Source organism: Vicia villosa, linkage group LG7 (genome assembly GCF_029867415.1).
Source record: "Vicia villosa cultivar HV-30 ecotype Madison, WI linkage group LG7, Vvil1.0, whole genome shotgun sequence".
Lineage (NCBI taxonomy): Eukaryota > Viridiplantae > Streptophyta > Magnoliopsida > Fabales > Fabaceae > Vicia > Vicia villosa.
Window position 1 is genome coordinate 120,169,159 of NC_081186.1, and position 16,755 is coordinate 120,185,913.

General features: G+C 32.9%; 2 protein-coding genes across 2 annotated transcripts; one reads left to right on the top strand and one right to left on the bottom strand.

The window, feature by feature from the left end:
* The first annotated feature begins 2,063 nt into the window (after window positions 1-2,063).
* LOC131618439 (protein DETOXIFICATION 43-like) lies at window positions 2,064-7,499 on the top strand. Its single transcript, XM_058889656.1, has 11 exons — window positions 2,064-2,284; window positions 2,410-2,531; window positions 4,798-5,285; window positions 5,486-5,621; window positions 5,736-5,832; window positions 5,923-6,023; window positions 6,189-6,352; window positions 6,567-6,755; window positions 6,842-6,937; window positions 7,028-7,149; window positions 7,265-7,499. Exons 1-11 carry the CDS (start codon window positions 2,208-2,210, stop codon window positions 7,308-7,310), a joined length of 1,638 nt encoding a protein of 545 aa, XP_058745639.1. The 5' UTR covers window positions 2,064-2,207; the 3' UTR covers window positions 7,311-7,499.
* Window positions 7,500-12,432: 4,933 nt separating this feature from the next.
* On the bottom strand, window positions 12,433-16,443 carry LOC131616734 (zinc finger CCCH domain-containing protein 30-like). Its single transcript, XM_058888159.1, has 2 exons — window positions 16,146-16,443; window positions 12,433-15,197 (listed from the first exon to the last, which is right to left on the bottom strand). Exon 2 carries the CDS (start codon window positions 15,091-15,093, stop codon window positions 12,937-12,939), a length of 2,157 nt encoding a protein of 718 aa, XP_058744142.1. The 5' UTR covers window positions 15,094-15,197; window positions 16,146-16,443; the 3' UTR covers window positions 12,433-12,936.
* Between the last annotated feature and the right edge of the window lie 312 nt (window positions 16,444-16,755).

Consider the following 16,755-nt stretch of genomic DNA (forward strand, 5'->3'; position numbering starts at 1 on the left):
TATGAGATATTTGTATGTACAGCTTTTTTTTGATTGAGTCTCTATCAAACAAGAACAAATAAAATGATCACTAATTTTTAATTAAATTAACAAATATTAATATTGTTAGTTCGATTATCATATCACGAATCGGAATCCGAGAACATCACGGGTCAGAATCCGAGAACATAGGTATGTGTGCTTCTTTAGTGAATTATTACTTTAAAAAAAGTTATTGATTTATAAATATTACTCCCTCTGGTCCCATTTATAAGAAAATATTTTTTTTTAGATACATTGAATAAATAATGTATCTAGACAGTATTTTGTCCAGATACATTATTTATTGAATGTATCTAAAAAGAGAATTTTTTCTTATAAATAAAACCGGAGGTAGTATAAATTTATTTAAGTCAATATATAGATATAAATAAATATTATTGGTAGAGATTAAATTTTAGAAGAACAGAGTACTTCAATTTAACCCAACTAATACAACTAATACATATAAGATGAGATACTTTATTCGCCCCAATAAAATTATTATTTATGTTTGGCAATGGTATCGTACCATCAGAGATGAAAATAGGTATGACTAATCAAATAGACTTTGGAAAGTTTAAATCTATGTCTATTAAGAAAAATTCAAAATTTAAGTATGATTGTTGTCTTGTAAGTTTATTCTAATCTTTTCGACGATGTGATTGACATATTGGTCTATTTAAAAACTTATGTTATTTATATATATATATATATATATATATATATATATATATATATATATATATATATATATATATATATATATATAAACAAACAAAACTAAATATTTGTTTTTATTGATTTATATGAGCTTATCTATTAACATAAATTTTGTAAAACTATTTATTCGAAAGAAGTTATGAAAATAACTTATGACATTGTTTATAAAATTTTTTTAGCTTATTTTGATGAATCTTTAAGATAATTAAATTTTATTTTTATATATTAATTTAAAATAAAAAATATAATATAATAAAAATAAATCTATTCATATTTATTTAAATAGGTTCAGCAGCCTGATAGATTAGAAAATCTTTTTATAACATGTGCCTAACTTTTTTAAATAAATAAAAATGTACATATCTTTTTTATTAAAAATAAATAGAACTTAGTCTTTGCTTGGATTAATTTATCTTAACTAACTTAATGACATAAATTTAGCAAAATTATTTATTTTGAAGAACATAAAAAACTAATATATTTTCATTAGTTTTTTTTAAGATATATAAATTTTATTTTAATATTTAAGTTAGTCATTTTACTGAATATATTTATATAAAATATTATATTTTAGTTTTAGTTTATATATAACAATACATTTAAAAATAGAAAAAAACTAATATAGGATTTAATTAGTGAAAAAAATTAATAAATTTATAATTTTATTCAAACTACAAAATATAATATATTAACAACAATAGTAAAAAATATTATCTGTTTTTATATAGGTAAGTCGATTTTATAGTCTTTTAAGATTTTTTTATGGCTTGTGGCTGATTTTTTATTTAAATAGATTTATAAAAAGATTTAAGTGTTTTCTATTTGAAAAATAGATTGATCCAACATGAAAAATAAACTAAGTTGTAGACTATTATTGATAAACATGAAAAAAATTTCACCACTACTCCTAATCAATATTATTAAGTATTTTAAAATATTAAAAGTTAAAACTAAACTCATACATGTACAAAATGAGATTTAAAAAATATTTACACATAAAATAGTCACATGATCAAATCCAAAATTTAAATTTTTAAATTAAATATTTCAATTTGCAATATATTAAATATATAAATTTCTACAAAAACCTTTTTTGAGTTCTCTAAAAAGTGTCTTAGAGTTATGCTTTAGTAACATTTTCGTTTTTTAAAAATTAAATAGTTCAATTTCCTATGTTTTAAAAATACAAATTTTCATTTAAAAAATATCCCATTGAGCAACAAAAAAAAAAGAGTTTTGGCTGTTGGAAACCTCTATGATATATTCCTATAAATAGATTACTTGGCGTGTGACCTTTCACAGCCACATTGTTAACTTTCTTAGCCTATTTGTCAATTTTTATTTTGATTTGAAAGCAATTAAAACTGTCATCTAAAAGATTGGCCTTATTTTATTCCCCTCTCCTTATTCTCTATACTTTAAGAAACACATTCATCTCTTGATATTACTTTAGGATACATTACATAATGAATGAGAATGGAAGTGCTAATGAACTCAACAAGAAGTGGAATTTTCCTTTCTTAGTTTTCTTCCATGATGCAAGGTATTTTTCGGGGATGAGATAACACAACTGATTGAGTCGGATGAATTTAAGTTGTTGGTTCAGAGTTCAAATGGATCGAAGTTTATCAGCTACTACTAATATTTTTGCATCTTGTATGTTTGTAGACTTATTTTCAAGTTGGATGCACTTTCAAGGGAGATATTGGGGATTGCATTACCCTCTGCATTGGCTGTTGCTGCTGATCCTATTGCTTCACTCATTGACACTGCATACATAGGCCATTTAGGTTTTTTTTTTCCTCTTAATTCCTTTTCATAATAATTTCATAGTTATTTAAGTTTAGACTAGAATATTATTTCTTGAACGTTAATAATAAGTGGAGTGTCGCAGATTCGAGTTTATGTTACAAAAATAAAATCAGTTTAGGCAACAATATAAATCTATATCTGTGGGAAAAAATAATTGGTACTAAAACATTTAACCAACGGGTTTTTTTTAGAGTATGCTAGCTGTAGTTGCTTATTCAAGTAGATGAGAGTTATTGTTTCTTCATAAGAATGAAAAACTTTTGCCTAAAATGTGGGAAAAGATCACATTTTTTGTGTTGTTTTCTGACAATGATGACTAATTAAGACCATGGTTACCACAAGCAATGTTTGGTGTCAGCAACATGTGATTTTTATGATGCACAATACATGTGCACAAACACAATGTTGTTAACCTTTTATTTATTATTTAAAAGTTGAATGGTTTGGATGTAATAATAGCAATCTAAGATATGTGACATCTACAAATTATGACTAGTACTTAAAATCATTCAAAAAAAACTAACAAAATTTAACTAATTTGGCCTCAGTTTATCTTTATTGCCTACCTTGAGTTATTTTATTTCCTTTTAGAGATCTAAGCACGCTCAAATTTGTGAGACCCACCCAAATCTGAACTCGAGTCAATGGATGAAAATTTAAGTTGACTGGGTTTGGGTTCGGGTGCGGGTTTGGAGAGTGTAAAACCTGCACATGAAACCCGAAATCACACTCGTTTATATATATATATATATATATATATATATATATATATATATATATATATATATATATATATATATATATATATATATATATATATTGTGAGAAGTTGTAAGAAAATTGTAGGAAAAATATATTTTGTTGTTGTTTTGGGTTTGGGTGAAAAAACCCAAACCTAATAAGTGTGGGCGTGGGTGTTATTTTGTCACCCGAACAACTTTTAGATTCAGGTTCAGATGCCGATTTTAGGTGCGGATTTGGGTAGTGCGAAACCCACACCGACCCGATCCGTTGTCATCACTATTTCCTTTATTTCTAACAACTAATTTGAAACATGTTTCTTTTCCATGTTGTTTTTGATTTCCTTTGGCTGTTAATATTTTTTGTTTTAAAAAGTTTAAGGACAAAATCTAATTGCTAAGAAATTAGGATGACAAAGAGAGGCAGAAACTTTGGCTAGATCCGTAGAAAAAGACATGTCATGTCTATTTTGTCAGTCATAAAATTTAAAAGTGACAAATTACTACTATGCTGGTTTCGTTTAAGCCGACGCCCGCTAGAAACCGAGCATACGCGTGTAAAGTAGATTAGAAAAGAGAAAAATTTGACCTGTCCCATAAAAAATGATAATTTATGCGGATGGGGTAAAGGCATGAAGGAGAAACGTGTTTTCTTTGGGCGCGGTATGGGTGGTCGATTGTTACCCCGACTTGATTTGAAGACGATGGCAGGGGTGGAGGTGGGTATATTATAGAGAAACAAAGACGGAACTGGTAATGTTTAAATGCATTTCTGTCTGCCCGTCATGTCTAATTAAACGTGAAGACCATCCTCATTTTTCCACCACCACTAAAAAGTGGAGAATTACGGATTTGAATCTGAAAGTGTGAAATATATTTTTGGTCTTTATAAATTTTTCAAATTTTATTTTTAGTTTCTATTAAAAAAAGACATATTTTGATCCTACAAAATTTTTATACATGCAGTTTTAGTCCCGCCTATTTTCTAAAAATTTAAAATTTAAAAATTATTTTATTATTTTTATATTTTAAATTTTTGAATAAATTTCTTCATACATATTTAGAATACTGTAAAATATTTATTTACTAAATTTTAGAATTTTTTTAAAATAAGAAGAATTAAATATGAATTTTTAAATTTCAAAATATAATGATAAAAGTAATAAAAATTTTAGAAATCAAATTTTGAGTTTTTTTTTAAGGAAGTTTTTATAACATTTTATATATTTTTACAAAATAATCATTTAAAAATACATATTAATTTAACAATAAAATTAAAATTACGTGCATAATAATTTTGTAGAGAGCAAAATATATATTTTTTTATAAGGATCAAAATTTAATAATTTATAAAAAAAAAAAAATAGTGTATTGAGATTTTATTTTTCTGAAATTTTGTGTGTATTTGTATGAGAGAAAACTTTGGGACATTAATATTTTTAGATTTTTATAGAATTTGTGGACAAAAAACATAATACTCACTTTATTAAGTTGATTTGTTTAGGAGCCGTGGAACTTGCTGCTGCAGGAGTTTCAATTGCTTTGTTCAATCAAGCTTCAAAGATTACCATATTTCCTCTTGTTAGCATTACAACATCCTTTGTAGCCGAGGAAGACACTATCAAAAGAATGAATATTAAAGCAGCTCAAAATGATCACAACACAAACCTAACTGAACCAGCAAAGCCTCATGATCATGTTCTTCACGACATAGAGAAAGGAACATCCAACAAAGAGAATAATAATGTTAACACTCCAAAAGAGTCACAGAATGAAACAAATGGTACTGTGGTTAAAAGTTGTGCTCATGAAGATGAGAAAAAATATGATGTTAAGATGAACAATGAGATAGTTGTGAAGAAGAAGAAGAACAAGAGACACATTGCTTCGGCCTCAACAGCACTTCTTTTTGGTTCGATTCTTGGCCTCATTCAAGCTTCAATCCTTATATTTGCAGCTAAGCCTCTATTAAGCCTCATGGGCGTCAAACATGTAAGTTTAGTTTAGACTGTAGCATCGACACTTCTAAAAAAAAGCGTGTCATCAGACACGACACAGATAGTTATAATTATGTTTAATTTATTTATTTTTTCAAATTATTATCGGTGTCAACATGTCTGTGTCGGTGTCATGTCTGGTGTTTGTGTCTATGTCTGCGCTACTTAGATCATTAATCTCTACTTAATGTGTAGGGTTCTCCAATGCTAAAACCAGCAGTGAAGTATTTAACATATAGATCAATTGGTGCTCCTGCTGTTCTTCTCTCTTTGGCAATGCAAGGAGTTTTTCGAGGATTTAAGGACACAACAACTCCTTTATATGTCATAGGTATATATCATTATTTACCATCGGCTTGAATTCGTGCTCATGCAGTCGTATGTCCCGGCACAATTATCATCGTTTTTCCGTTGACTCATTTTTTATTTATTTGATTTTATATAGTTGCTGGATATTCGTTGAATGTGTTATTGGCGCCATTACTTATTTTTAAACTGAAAATGGGATTAAAAGGAGCAGCCATTTCACATGTTATCTCTCAGTAAGTCTTAATTATTAAAATTGTTATATATATATCCTAATAATAATAAGGAATATTAACATTGTGTTATGATTGTGATCTTTATCATAGGTACATGATGGCATTCACTCTCTTCTTCATATTAATGAAAAAGGTGTATCTCCTACCTCCAAGATTAAAAGATCTTCAGATTTTCAGGTTTCTTAGAAATGGTAAACTGCTTCTTTTTTATATAATCTTCACATTTGGTGTCTGAAACGTCTCGAATATAATTATATTGAGTGTAGAGAACATGTGAAAAAATTGTGGCAATTTATTACGAAAATGAGTGGAATTTTGTGAACGATTTTGACAGTAAATTTTGAATGTAATCACAGGAGGTTTGTTGATGACAAAGGTGATAGCAGTGACATTCTGTGTGACATTAGCAGCATCCTTGGCTGCAAGGTTAGGCTCAATTCCCATGGCTGCCTTTCAACCTTGCCTACAAGTTTGGTTGGCATCCTCCCTTTTTGCAGATGGTTTGGCTATAGCCGTACAGGTAAAACTACATAGCACCGACACTTTTTGATAGAAGACATGTTTGGTGTCTGACACGCGTCAGTATCCGACATCAACATGAAACAGACTCATGTGACTACGTTCAATTACGATAATGTCTGTGTGTCCATATTAGTATCGTGTCTGGTGTCCGTATTAGTATCGTGTCTGGTGTCCGTCTGTGCGAATGTTATATGATAATGTTTTGTTCATAGGCAATCCTAGCTGGTTCCTTTGCTGAAAAAGACTATATCAAGACAACAGCAGCCGCAACAAGGACTCTACAATTCGGTTTTCTGTTAGGAGTAGGACTCTCTCTTATTGTTGGTGTTGGCCTATACTTTGGAGCTGGAATCTTTTCCAAAAACCTTCAAGTTATACACTTTATCCGAATAGGCGCACCGGTACATTTCTTGGATTAGAGTATCCTTATACTCCTTTTATACGCGACTATATATATTATATCTAATTTCATAAAACTACTTACCAGATTGTAGCTGCTACTCAACCTATCAATACATTAGCATTTGTCTTTGATGGTGTAAACTATGGAGCTTCTGATTTTGCATATGCTTCATATTCCTTGGTAATTAACTCACTTTGCATAACTTTCTTTTTTTCTTTGAAGATCAATAAGTGTCAAATTTATTAGTTTTTGCGTGGTAACTATGTTCAGGTTACAGTGTCATTGGTGAGTGTTGGTGTAGAGTTTCTTCTGTATAGAAGCAAGCATTTCATTGGGATATGGATTGCGTTAGCCATCTATATGACTCTTCGCATGTTGGCCGGTGTATGGAGGTAAACTTTTCTTTTCGTAATTGATATTTTTTATTTTATGTTTAGGGTTTAGGATTTAGGATTTATAAATTTTATATTTTAAAATAACTTGGATGTGTTGTAAATGTATATGTAGAATGGGAACCGGAACGGGACCTTGGAGCTATCTCAGAGGTCGATAATCGCACTCACATTATCAATTCTAGTCTTACTCGTGTGATAGTCTTACCTCTTACTTACCTGTTTGTTGTATCCTAAGATATTATGTAGATTTTGGTTGTATTTTATTGTGTTAGTGTAGTTATCCTAATGTAATTGGACCAGAATATATCTCTACTCATTTTCTATATAACTATTGATGCCTTAACTAATGCTTTAAAACTAGTACTTTTCTGTCAATTGAACTAAATCTTAGTTATTACAAAAGAGATTTTTTATATGCTTAAGAAATCCATATTATATAACAAAAACATGCTCTCATTGGTAGAAAAATTTTAAGTTATGTATAATAAATCCATACTGCATAACAATACTATGCTGTTGCAGAAACTCATTAATTTGGATGAATGGATTGAATGACTCTAACAAATATAGGAATGTGTGTTCAAAAAGGAACATTGCTAAAATTGTACCTTAGTGTTACTTGCATTTACATATTTCAACTGAATGTTTGAAATTTTCAATCGGTAATGATTTATCTCCAATCTAGTGAATACTTTAAAACCTTTGTTTCAGTCAACATATAGCTTCATTATATGGTTTCTTCAGCCATAGAATCTCTTGCAGTTATTATGGCAGGGTGGGAAACAATCTTAGAAAATAAATTATGTTTTAATCATGCCAAAAAAATTTTAAAAAATGTAACCGTCAAATTCACCTTAATAAAATTCAATTTAAAAAAAAAAAAAAATTGTGCACATAGGATAGATTGATTGATAACTCCACCAGCGCAGTGAGAGTTGTAAATATTTGTCTGAATATGGTCGTATGAAAAGTGTGTATATATCCTTGGCGATTGTTGGTTTTTATACGGTCTGCCCTCAGTAATTTATACTGAGTTAATTGTTATTATGGTAGATGTTCTCTTGTCTGGCTGAAAGTAATAATGGGAGTCAAAGCCCCTTGTTCTCGTTTTAAAGCATTATGTCTACACATATGACGAATAATCATTAGGAGTGAGTTGTATTTGGTTCAAGGTTGGCTTTCTCGACCTAGCCCATTAAGAATGATTCAACCTAGTCTTTTCATGTGAATGGAACAGAGTGGGGCGAGTCCTATAACGTTCGAGTTCGAGTTTGATCCTGATTTTTTAGGTGATATATCAAAATGTACACAATCCCTCAAGAATGAGGCATGTATGAGTGAGATGCTTTTGTGGGAGAGACTGGATTATACACTGTCTTTTAAGGTTTGTTTTTCGTCTATCGGGGTCGATCCTAACTTAATCGAGTCGACTTTAATAGGAAGGATTGTGTTAGTGCAATGACGGTCACCCCTGATATCTTATGGCAAGTTCTCTCTATCTTGGCGTAAGTTGCTTATAGCATGTCCCTTCGTTGGTTTGTCTTTTCCAGAGTGTTGTAGAGGTCTCTTATTTCCGGGTAAACCCGTGGGAATAAGATTAACTTACGCTCCTAATTCGAATATTCCCCTTGTGTTGGTTTTAGGTTGGCCTGGTCTTTTTGGACGGCAATTGTCTTAGCCCGATTATATGCTTCTCGATAGATTGAGAATTGGGGAGAACTTTATCAACTTTGAGTCAGGATCCAACCCAATTTATTGGAATGTACATAGTCCCTGAAGCATGAGACACGTAGTGACAAGATACTTTAGAGGAGAGACTGAAATGTACAATGTCCCTCATGAATGAGACGCGTGGGCTAAAGTGCTTTTAGAGAAAGGCAGGTTGGACATATGAGGCTTCTTGAGGGGCGAGATGGTCTTCTAACTATGGTAGTTCGTCTTTGTTATTTTAAGGTGAGCACTTCCGACCTTATCAGAAACTTCATAGAGCTCGGCTTTTTTATAGTTTTTTTTTGCCTTACTAATAAGTATATTTCTTTATCATAGGTCTAAAATATACACATGTGCTAGGGACGAAGTTCTTTGAGTAGTAAGCCCCGGTATTACACTCGTTCGACTTTGTTTGAGGTCGCTCTGAGTCTGATATTATTTATGTGTTATTCTCTATGGTCTTACCATGAATCATGTTTAGAGGGTTAAAGTTAGGCTAGTTGTATGTTTATTGATATAACAGAACATAATAGTGGGTTCCTGTTATTTTATGGTAGATTTCGTCTTCGCCCAAATTTGCCCAAAGCTCGACCTATTCTTTAAAGTGTGTTCCCCATCGTACTATTAAGTCCCTCAATTAAAAGTAGACCTAAGTTTTCCAGCATGTTACTTCTGTAGGAGTGCCCGTAAGCGCAAGGATGGTCCAATGGATTCTTGCATTGTGCTTTCGTAGGAGTCTTTAGTTGGTGCGAGGTGACACTTTAGTTGGTGCAAAGAGAACCCAATGGGCTCCTACATTATGCTCTAACTTGAGTCTTTAGTTGATACGAGGAGAGCCTGATGGATTTCTGCATTGTGTTCGAATTGAAGTCTTTAGCTTGTGCAAGCAGGGGCCGGTGGATTTCTGTATTATGCTCCAAATGGTGTCTTAAATAAGCGCAAGGAGGGCGAGATTCTTGCATTGTACTCCTGTTGAAGTCTTTAGTTGGTGTCAGTAAAGTTCGGTGAGTTCCTACATTTTGCTCCAATTAAAGTCTGAGATAAGTAGAAGGAGAGTCCGGTGATTTATTGCATTGTCTCTAATCGAAGTCCTTAGTTGGTGCTAGGAGATCCCAGTCTATTTCTGCTTTGTGCTCTAGTTTGAGTCTTTAGTAAGCGCAAGAAGAGTCGTGTGGATTATTGCTTATATCCAAAAGGGTCTTGAAGATGTTGTCGGGTCCTTTGCCATATTCATAGCACTTTCGAGCGGAGTTGATTTGCCTTTTTTCTATTTTTATTAGTAATGAGAGCTTATTTATTTTTTGATCGTTTATGATTCGGCAAATTCATTATATAATTAATTTTTTGTTTTTGTCAATAAAATCAAGGCTAAATTACAGTTTTGGTCCCTCTGTTTTGGGTTTTCCACGATTTTGGTCCTCCTATTTTCTTTTTAAACAGTTTTGGTCCTCCATCCCAATTTTGATGCAACTGTTCATGCACTGTTCATGTACGGACATGTACTGTTCATGCACTGTTCATGGACAAAATTGGGATGGGGGACCAAAACTGTTTAAAAAGAAAATAAGGGGACTAAAATCGTGAAAAACCTAAAACAGGGGGACCAAAACTGTAATTTAGCCTAAAATCAAATATCATAAAAAAAATAAGTTTAATTTTCCTATTCATCATAATTGCTGACGACATATGTTTGTGTTTTGTTATTTTAATTTGACTAAAAAAATCACATATTTCTCTACCATTAACTGTTAATTTTAAAATTCATCATACATTATTCAGGTTTTAGATTATTTGTTTATTTCCATGACAAAGTCTAGTATTCCAAACACTAAAACCATACCCAAAAAAATTAGTATTAAGCCCAGTCGGTACGTAGTGAGAATTATTACTACCACTCTCATCATTTGCAATAACATTTATACCTTTAAAGTAGGGATGGCAATTTGGCCCATCCCCAGTGGATACCCACAAAAAACCTCATATCGGGTAGGGTAAATACCCATAAAAATGGGTATGGGCACGGGCACGGGTAATTACCCATTAAAATATGCGGGTATGGGTGCGGGCACGGGTACCTTACTACCCAACCCGCCCCATACCCACACTACATATTTCTATAATGTCATTTATATTATTATATAAAAATGCATGATTTTAAATTTTTTTTTAAAATTTATCGCTATTAAATCATTACACATTTTAATAAAAGTGTTTATTTGTTTCTTAACTCAACAATAACATACATAATATTTTTAATATTGTTAAAAAGACTTAAATTATATGATATTTTGTAATTAAACGATTTAATTTTACTATAAATACGGGTAAACGGGTACGGGTATGGGCATTGAGGTACCCACAGGGTACGGGTACGGGCATGAATATTGATACCCACGCGGGTTTGGGCTCGGGGACGGAGATTTTTTTAAACTGCAGGTATGAGGACGGGTACTATAGTACCCTGCCCATTGCCATCCATACTTTAAAGAGACTAACTCCATTATATAAATACTTTGAAAGATGCAAAAGTTCCCTAATATAAAACTTAAAAAAAAAAAAAATAGTAAAAAGCAATTCAGTATCTAACCCTTGCATTTAACACATTTATTAGAGAAATCAAATCCATAAATCTATATTTAGATATCCATCTTTGATATGAAAGCTATCATCTTGTCATCGTGCTTATTTGTCTGCTTATAAAAAGCATCATACATAGCAATACCACTAGATTTACCAATAAGTTGAAGCTTTTCTTATGAAAATGCCATTAAGTGCCTTCCAATCAATGTACAATTTTGTCTAAGATAAGAAAGAAGTGTCCAAAACGTCTTTTTCAGGAGAAATTGAATAGGACCATACCAACCAACAATAGCTCTTTTTGCCTAACCAAATTGGTTTCACACTCCACTAGCATTAAACTAATGCTTCCCTTAGTGGAGTTGTCACATGATTGATTGCTCAACCTTTGGCATGTAGCTTTTCTGAATGATCCATGTCACCTTCCACAATGACATTTCATTTGTGCTTTGGTGCTGGCATGTTTGTCATTCAACTAATTTGGAAACAGAAAGAATTCATATGGTTTTTCAGTCATGAAGATTGGAAGTCATTATAGAAATGATTTCATAGTATTGTGTCTTTGATTTTGAACCGTTTATGTTTCCTTAAGTCTGGCATTTGCCCTTGCGACCGACTAATCCAATAATTCTGATATCTAACCTTACAATTGATTAATCCAATGAAACCAATCTCACCGTCTATTTATGAGAACCCGTTTGAAGACATGACAAAGCTGTCTACTTCTGAGAACCCAATTAAAGGCGTAGCAAAGCTTTATATAAACTTGATCCCAACACAAAAACTATTAGCACCGTTGTGAAATTATCTTTCTTTGGTTGCTTTGCTCAAGCCCTTTTGGACAGTTTACCTAATTTGTTAGATCTACTTTTTATACCAATATTTTAATATAAGCAAGATAAGGATTTGATGTCTTTAGGGTTTAAATTTCAGTGATCAAGTATCATTTATAAATATGAAAAAATAAAAGTATAAAAAACATAAGCCAATATATAAAGCACATAACAATTTAATTCCAAAATGAAATGATAACAGGTACAATCCAAATTATTACACAGAATGAACATAATGAACTTCACTATTTCATAGTGATCTGCAGTAAATATTGCACAGTGCAGACTACCTGCAATTATTCCTTCAGAAAGATGAAATTAATATCAAATAAGCTATTGGTTTTGTTGCTTTGTAAATCATCTAGCTTTCTTCAATGGAAAAGGAAAGAATCCTGAACACGGGGCGGTTTGGAAGAAAAATACACGACCTCCACAGGATTTTTGCTCGCTGTATTGAATATCAGCCCAAAGAGATTGTTCTTCATCTCTTTTTAAGCTCTCTCGCAAAATATTGAATGAATTATTGGTTATTCTTTTCTTAGAACCAAAAGAATATGTACCTTAAGAAATCAAATACCTATCTCAATAAGATGTAAAGTGTTAATTTAACCATGTGTCGGGAATCACGGTGGAACACACTGCGCAGAAAAGAAACAACTGCTTCTTAGACTACGAGCTGATCCAGTTTCTTTTGCTCAAGCCAAGCTCCTAGAACAGAATGATCAATAGATTCAATTTGTGAATTGGAATTCAACTCATCACCGGATGCAATAGGGCCGGAGAACACAACCTTCTCTTTAATCATCTCGGGTGATGAATCCTTCACTAGTGATTGGACCCATGATAGATCAGGCTCTTGCTCCGCGTTGATTTTATGTTCAAATGAGGATGCGCTGCGCATTTGACAACTTATTCCTTCTCCCTTTACCGACCAATCAGCCAACCCATTAGGAGATCCCCACTTAGACCATGTAGGGGATCCAGTAACTAAGGCAGGAATGTTGGAACCAAGGTCCCTAGAACTAATACTCCGCAGCTGTTGCTGTTGTTTCTCATGATGAACATATGCAGACATTCGAGGGCTCATTGGGGACATTGGTTCAACGCTTATTGGACCAAGATCTCTAGAACTATTACTCCGCAGCTGTTGTTTCTCGCGATGAGCAAATGCAGACATTCGAGGGCTCATTGGGGAGATTGGTTCAACCTTTCTAGGTGACATCCTACCTGAAGAAGGGACGCCAAATGAAGCCTGTAACAGAGGATGCTCAACATTTTTAGGAGATAGCATGTTAGTATTTATAGGCGATAACATATTTTGAAGCTGTTTAAACTGATTCATAGCAGCTGATTTATGTGAGGGGGAAAAAACAGAAGGCATTGATGCGTCAGAATACCGGGGAGATGACAAAGTCTCAGCAGAAAAGAGCTCTTCAAGATTTGACGGCGTTAGTGCTTTAGACCGACAAGAGCCGGGATGGGGTTGTGAGAAACAGCTCAAGTCATTCATAAGGTGCTGCTGGCGATCAAATTCGCTAAGCACACTGAAGTCTTCAGGTGGAATGTCGCGAGCACTAAAAGAAGATCTCAATCGACTAGATTGCAGAATGTTTCCTGGTAAATGAAGAGCTGGAACATTTTGCGGTGCCCATGAGATGCCATTCCCAGAAGGGGACATTGGCTGGGCAAAATGAGGAGACATGGAAGAGACTGATGAAGGTGAACCAGGCAAAAGGCTCATTGCAGCAGCCATGTCCATCACATTAAGAGCAGATCCAGAAGAACGCGGTGAAGCAACCGCAGATCCAGTTGACGGATACAATGGCCTCAATTCCTCTGCAATGTGTGCAAAAAAACACACCCTTCTATTACAACTAGTACCATCTTTACAGAGACGGGTTCGATACTGAGCTGGGTGTAGCCAGCACTCGAATACTCCATGAGCATATTCACACATATCTCCACGCCTACAAGTCCCTTTCCTAAATTCAGGGCAAGGCACACAGCTGTAATGAAACTTCCTGGGATCTCTCCTCCGAGCATTCTCTCCCGGATGAACAAACGGACACTCAGTCCAATCATGAGAGTATGCACGAGAACAAGGACGAACCTTGAAAGAAAACATCCGAAATTCATCGCTTGCATATATGCTGTCTTTTATATCAGGAATTGATGGATCAACCAGATACTCTTTCTTCTCAGTAAACTTCAAATCCGCCACAGGAGAAGGTGGTGACACTGAAGGAGAGTATGGCATTGGCAACGGCATCCCATTTTCAAGCGAACCGAGACTTGAACCATCAACAGACACCGGACCAGAGAACTCACCAACAGAGCCATTTTCAGAACCATTATCCAAAAGAAGTTCCTCGAGAACCGCTTTCACGCTTTCCATCATCGGAGGAACAACAAAAACATCAACAGGAAGATTTCCATTGGCATCAACGCAACTAACATCGGCACCAGCCGATACGAGAACCCTAACAGCTTCAACCACATTAACAGACCCACCAGAAGCAGCACAGTGAAGAGCAGTGCTTTTATTCACCCCACAAGCAAAATCCACATCAGCTTCAGGATACGACAATATAAGCTTCATAACATCAATACTACCATAAGTAGCAGCAACCATCAAAGGAGTTTTATAATCCATAACAATCTTATTAGACCCATTTTGCCGACCATACCAAATCCCTACCTCATTGATCGAAGAAGCTCCTTCTTTATCTAAAAGCTGCTTAAATCCTTCTATATCGTTGTTAGAAGCAAATTCCAGTAAACTTGAAAAGGAATCCTCAGTATTAACAGTTAATGTTTTCATATCCTCTTCTTTAGTTGAAAATTGAAACTTCTACAGCTGACAAAGCACAGAAATTGATTACCTAGATTTTGATTTCTCCAGGCCACCACACGTGCTTCAGTTAACTGCACACAAAACATCATTCAAAAAATTAGGAACCTCTTCATTTAAGCCTTAAAAAAGTTCATTTTACAATCAATTATGCTGCGGTCAAAAGAAATGATTATGTAAAATTAATTCTACCTAACATGAGTGCAAAATGATTTATGTTTGGATAAATTTATGTATGTTTAAACTCAAAAGCTACAAATTCTAGCTTTAAAAAGAATCAATTCTAGTTTAGAAAAACCAAACACATCAAAATCATTATAAAATCAATTATAAACCTCTAAAACTGCTTCTAATGATTCTTCCAAAAGTTTAACAAAACATACACTTAGCATATGTTTGATTTTTTAATGAAAAAAAATTGATTTTAAGTGAATTGACTATGTAAAATTGATTCTGGTTAAAAATAGTTAAATGTAAATCAATTTATGTTTGAAAAACTTTATGCAAAATTGAGTTAAACAATCAATTATAATTAAATTTCAACGTAAAAAAACACATTTCAAATCAAAAGCTGCAAATTCTAGCTTCAACTTTAAGTAGAAATTATATATATATATATATATATATATATATATATATATATATATATATATATATATATATATATATATATATATATATATATATATATATATATATATATATATATATATATATATATATATATATATATATATATATATATATATATATATATATATATATATATATATATATATATATATATATATATATATATATATATATATATATATATATATATATTTTGAACTTCACTACAAAAAATAATGTAACCAAATATGGTAGAAAAAAACAATTAACCCTAAATATAACTTTGATTTCAACGAGCAAAAAGTAGAAGATTTCAGATTAAGTAAAAGTGATTCTAGCAATGATCAAGCGAATTCAAAAAAAAAACACGAAACTGAAATTTCGGAAAGCGTGAGTTTCTCAGCGGTTACCGGTGGAGAAGGCGAAGAGTATCTTCGGAAAGTGAAATAGCTTTGAATGGAATCAGAATGAGATCTGAAAGATCGAAGAGTTTGGCTTCAATCTCCATCGATGATAGCGTGGAAACATGAGAATGTAACGTTTGTTTCAGAAATTGAAATGGAAATGGGAGAGAATTTCGGGGGAATTTATTGGAGAAGAAATGGGAGTGAAATGTGTGTGGAAATGGAGGTGAAATGAAGTTGAAATGAAGTCTTGGAGTGGGTGACTGGGAACCGGGTGGACCGGTGGAGGGGAGGGATGGTTTGAGAGAGGATTGGGTGTGAGTGGGACGGGTTGAACCGGTTGACGGTGTGGTTGGACTTGGGTTGGGAGGGTAAAGTGGAATAGAATGATGTTTGGAGTCCGCTAATTAAAGAGTGACTCGTGTGCCAATGATTGGTGAGTGAGGACAGTGGTCAATTGTGGAATCAAATCCAAGGAGCACTATAATGAAAAATAGTTTTAAAACTTTTTATTTTTATCGATAAAAAAAATAGGTTAAATTACAGTTTTGGTCCCCCTATTTCAGTGTTTTCACGATTTTAGTCCCCCTGCTTTGTTTGTAAACACTTTTGGTCT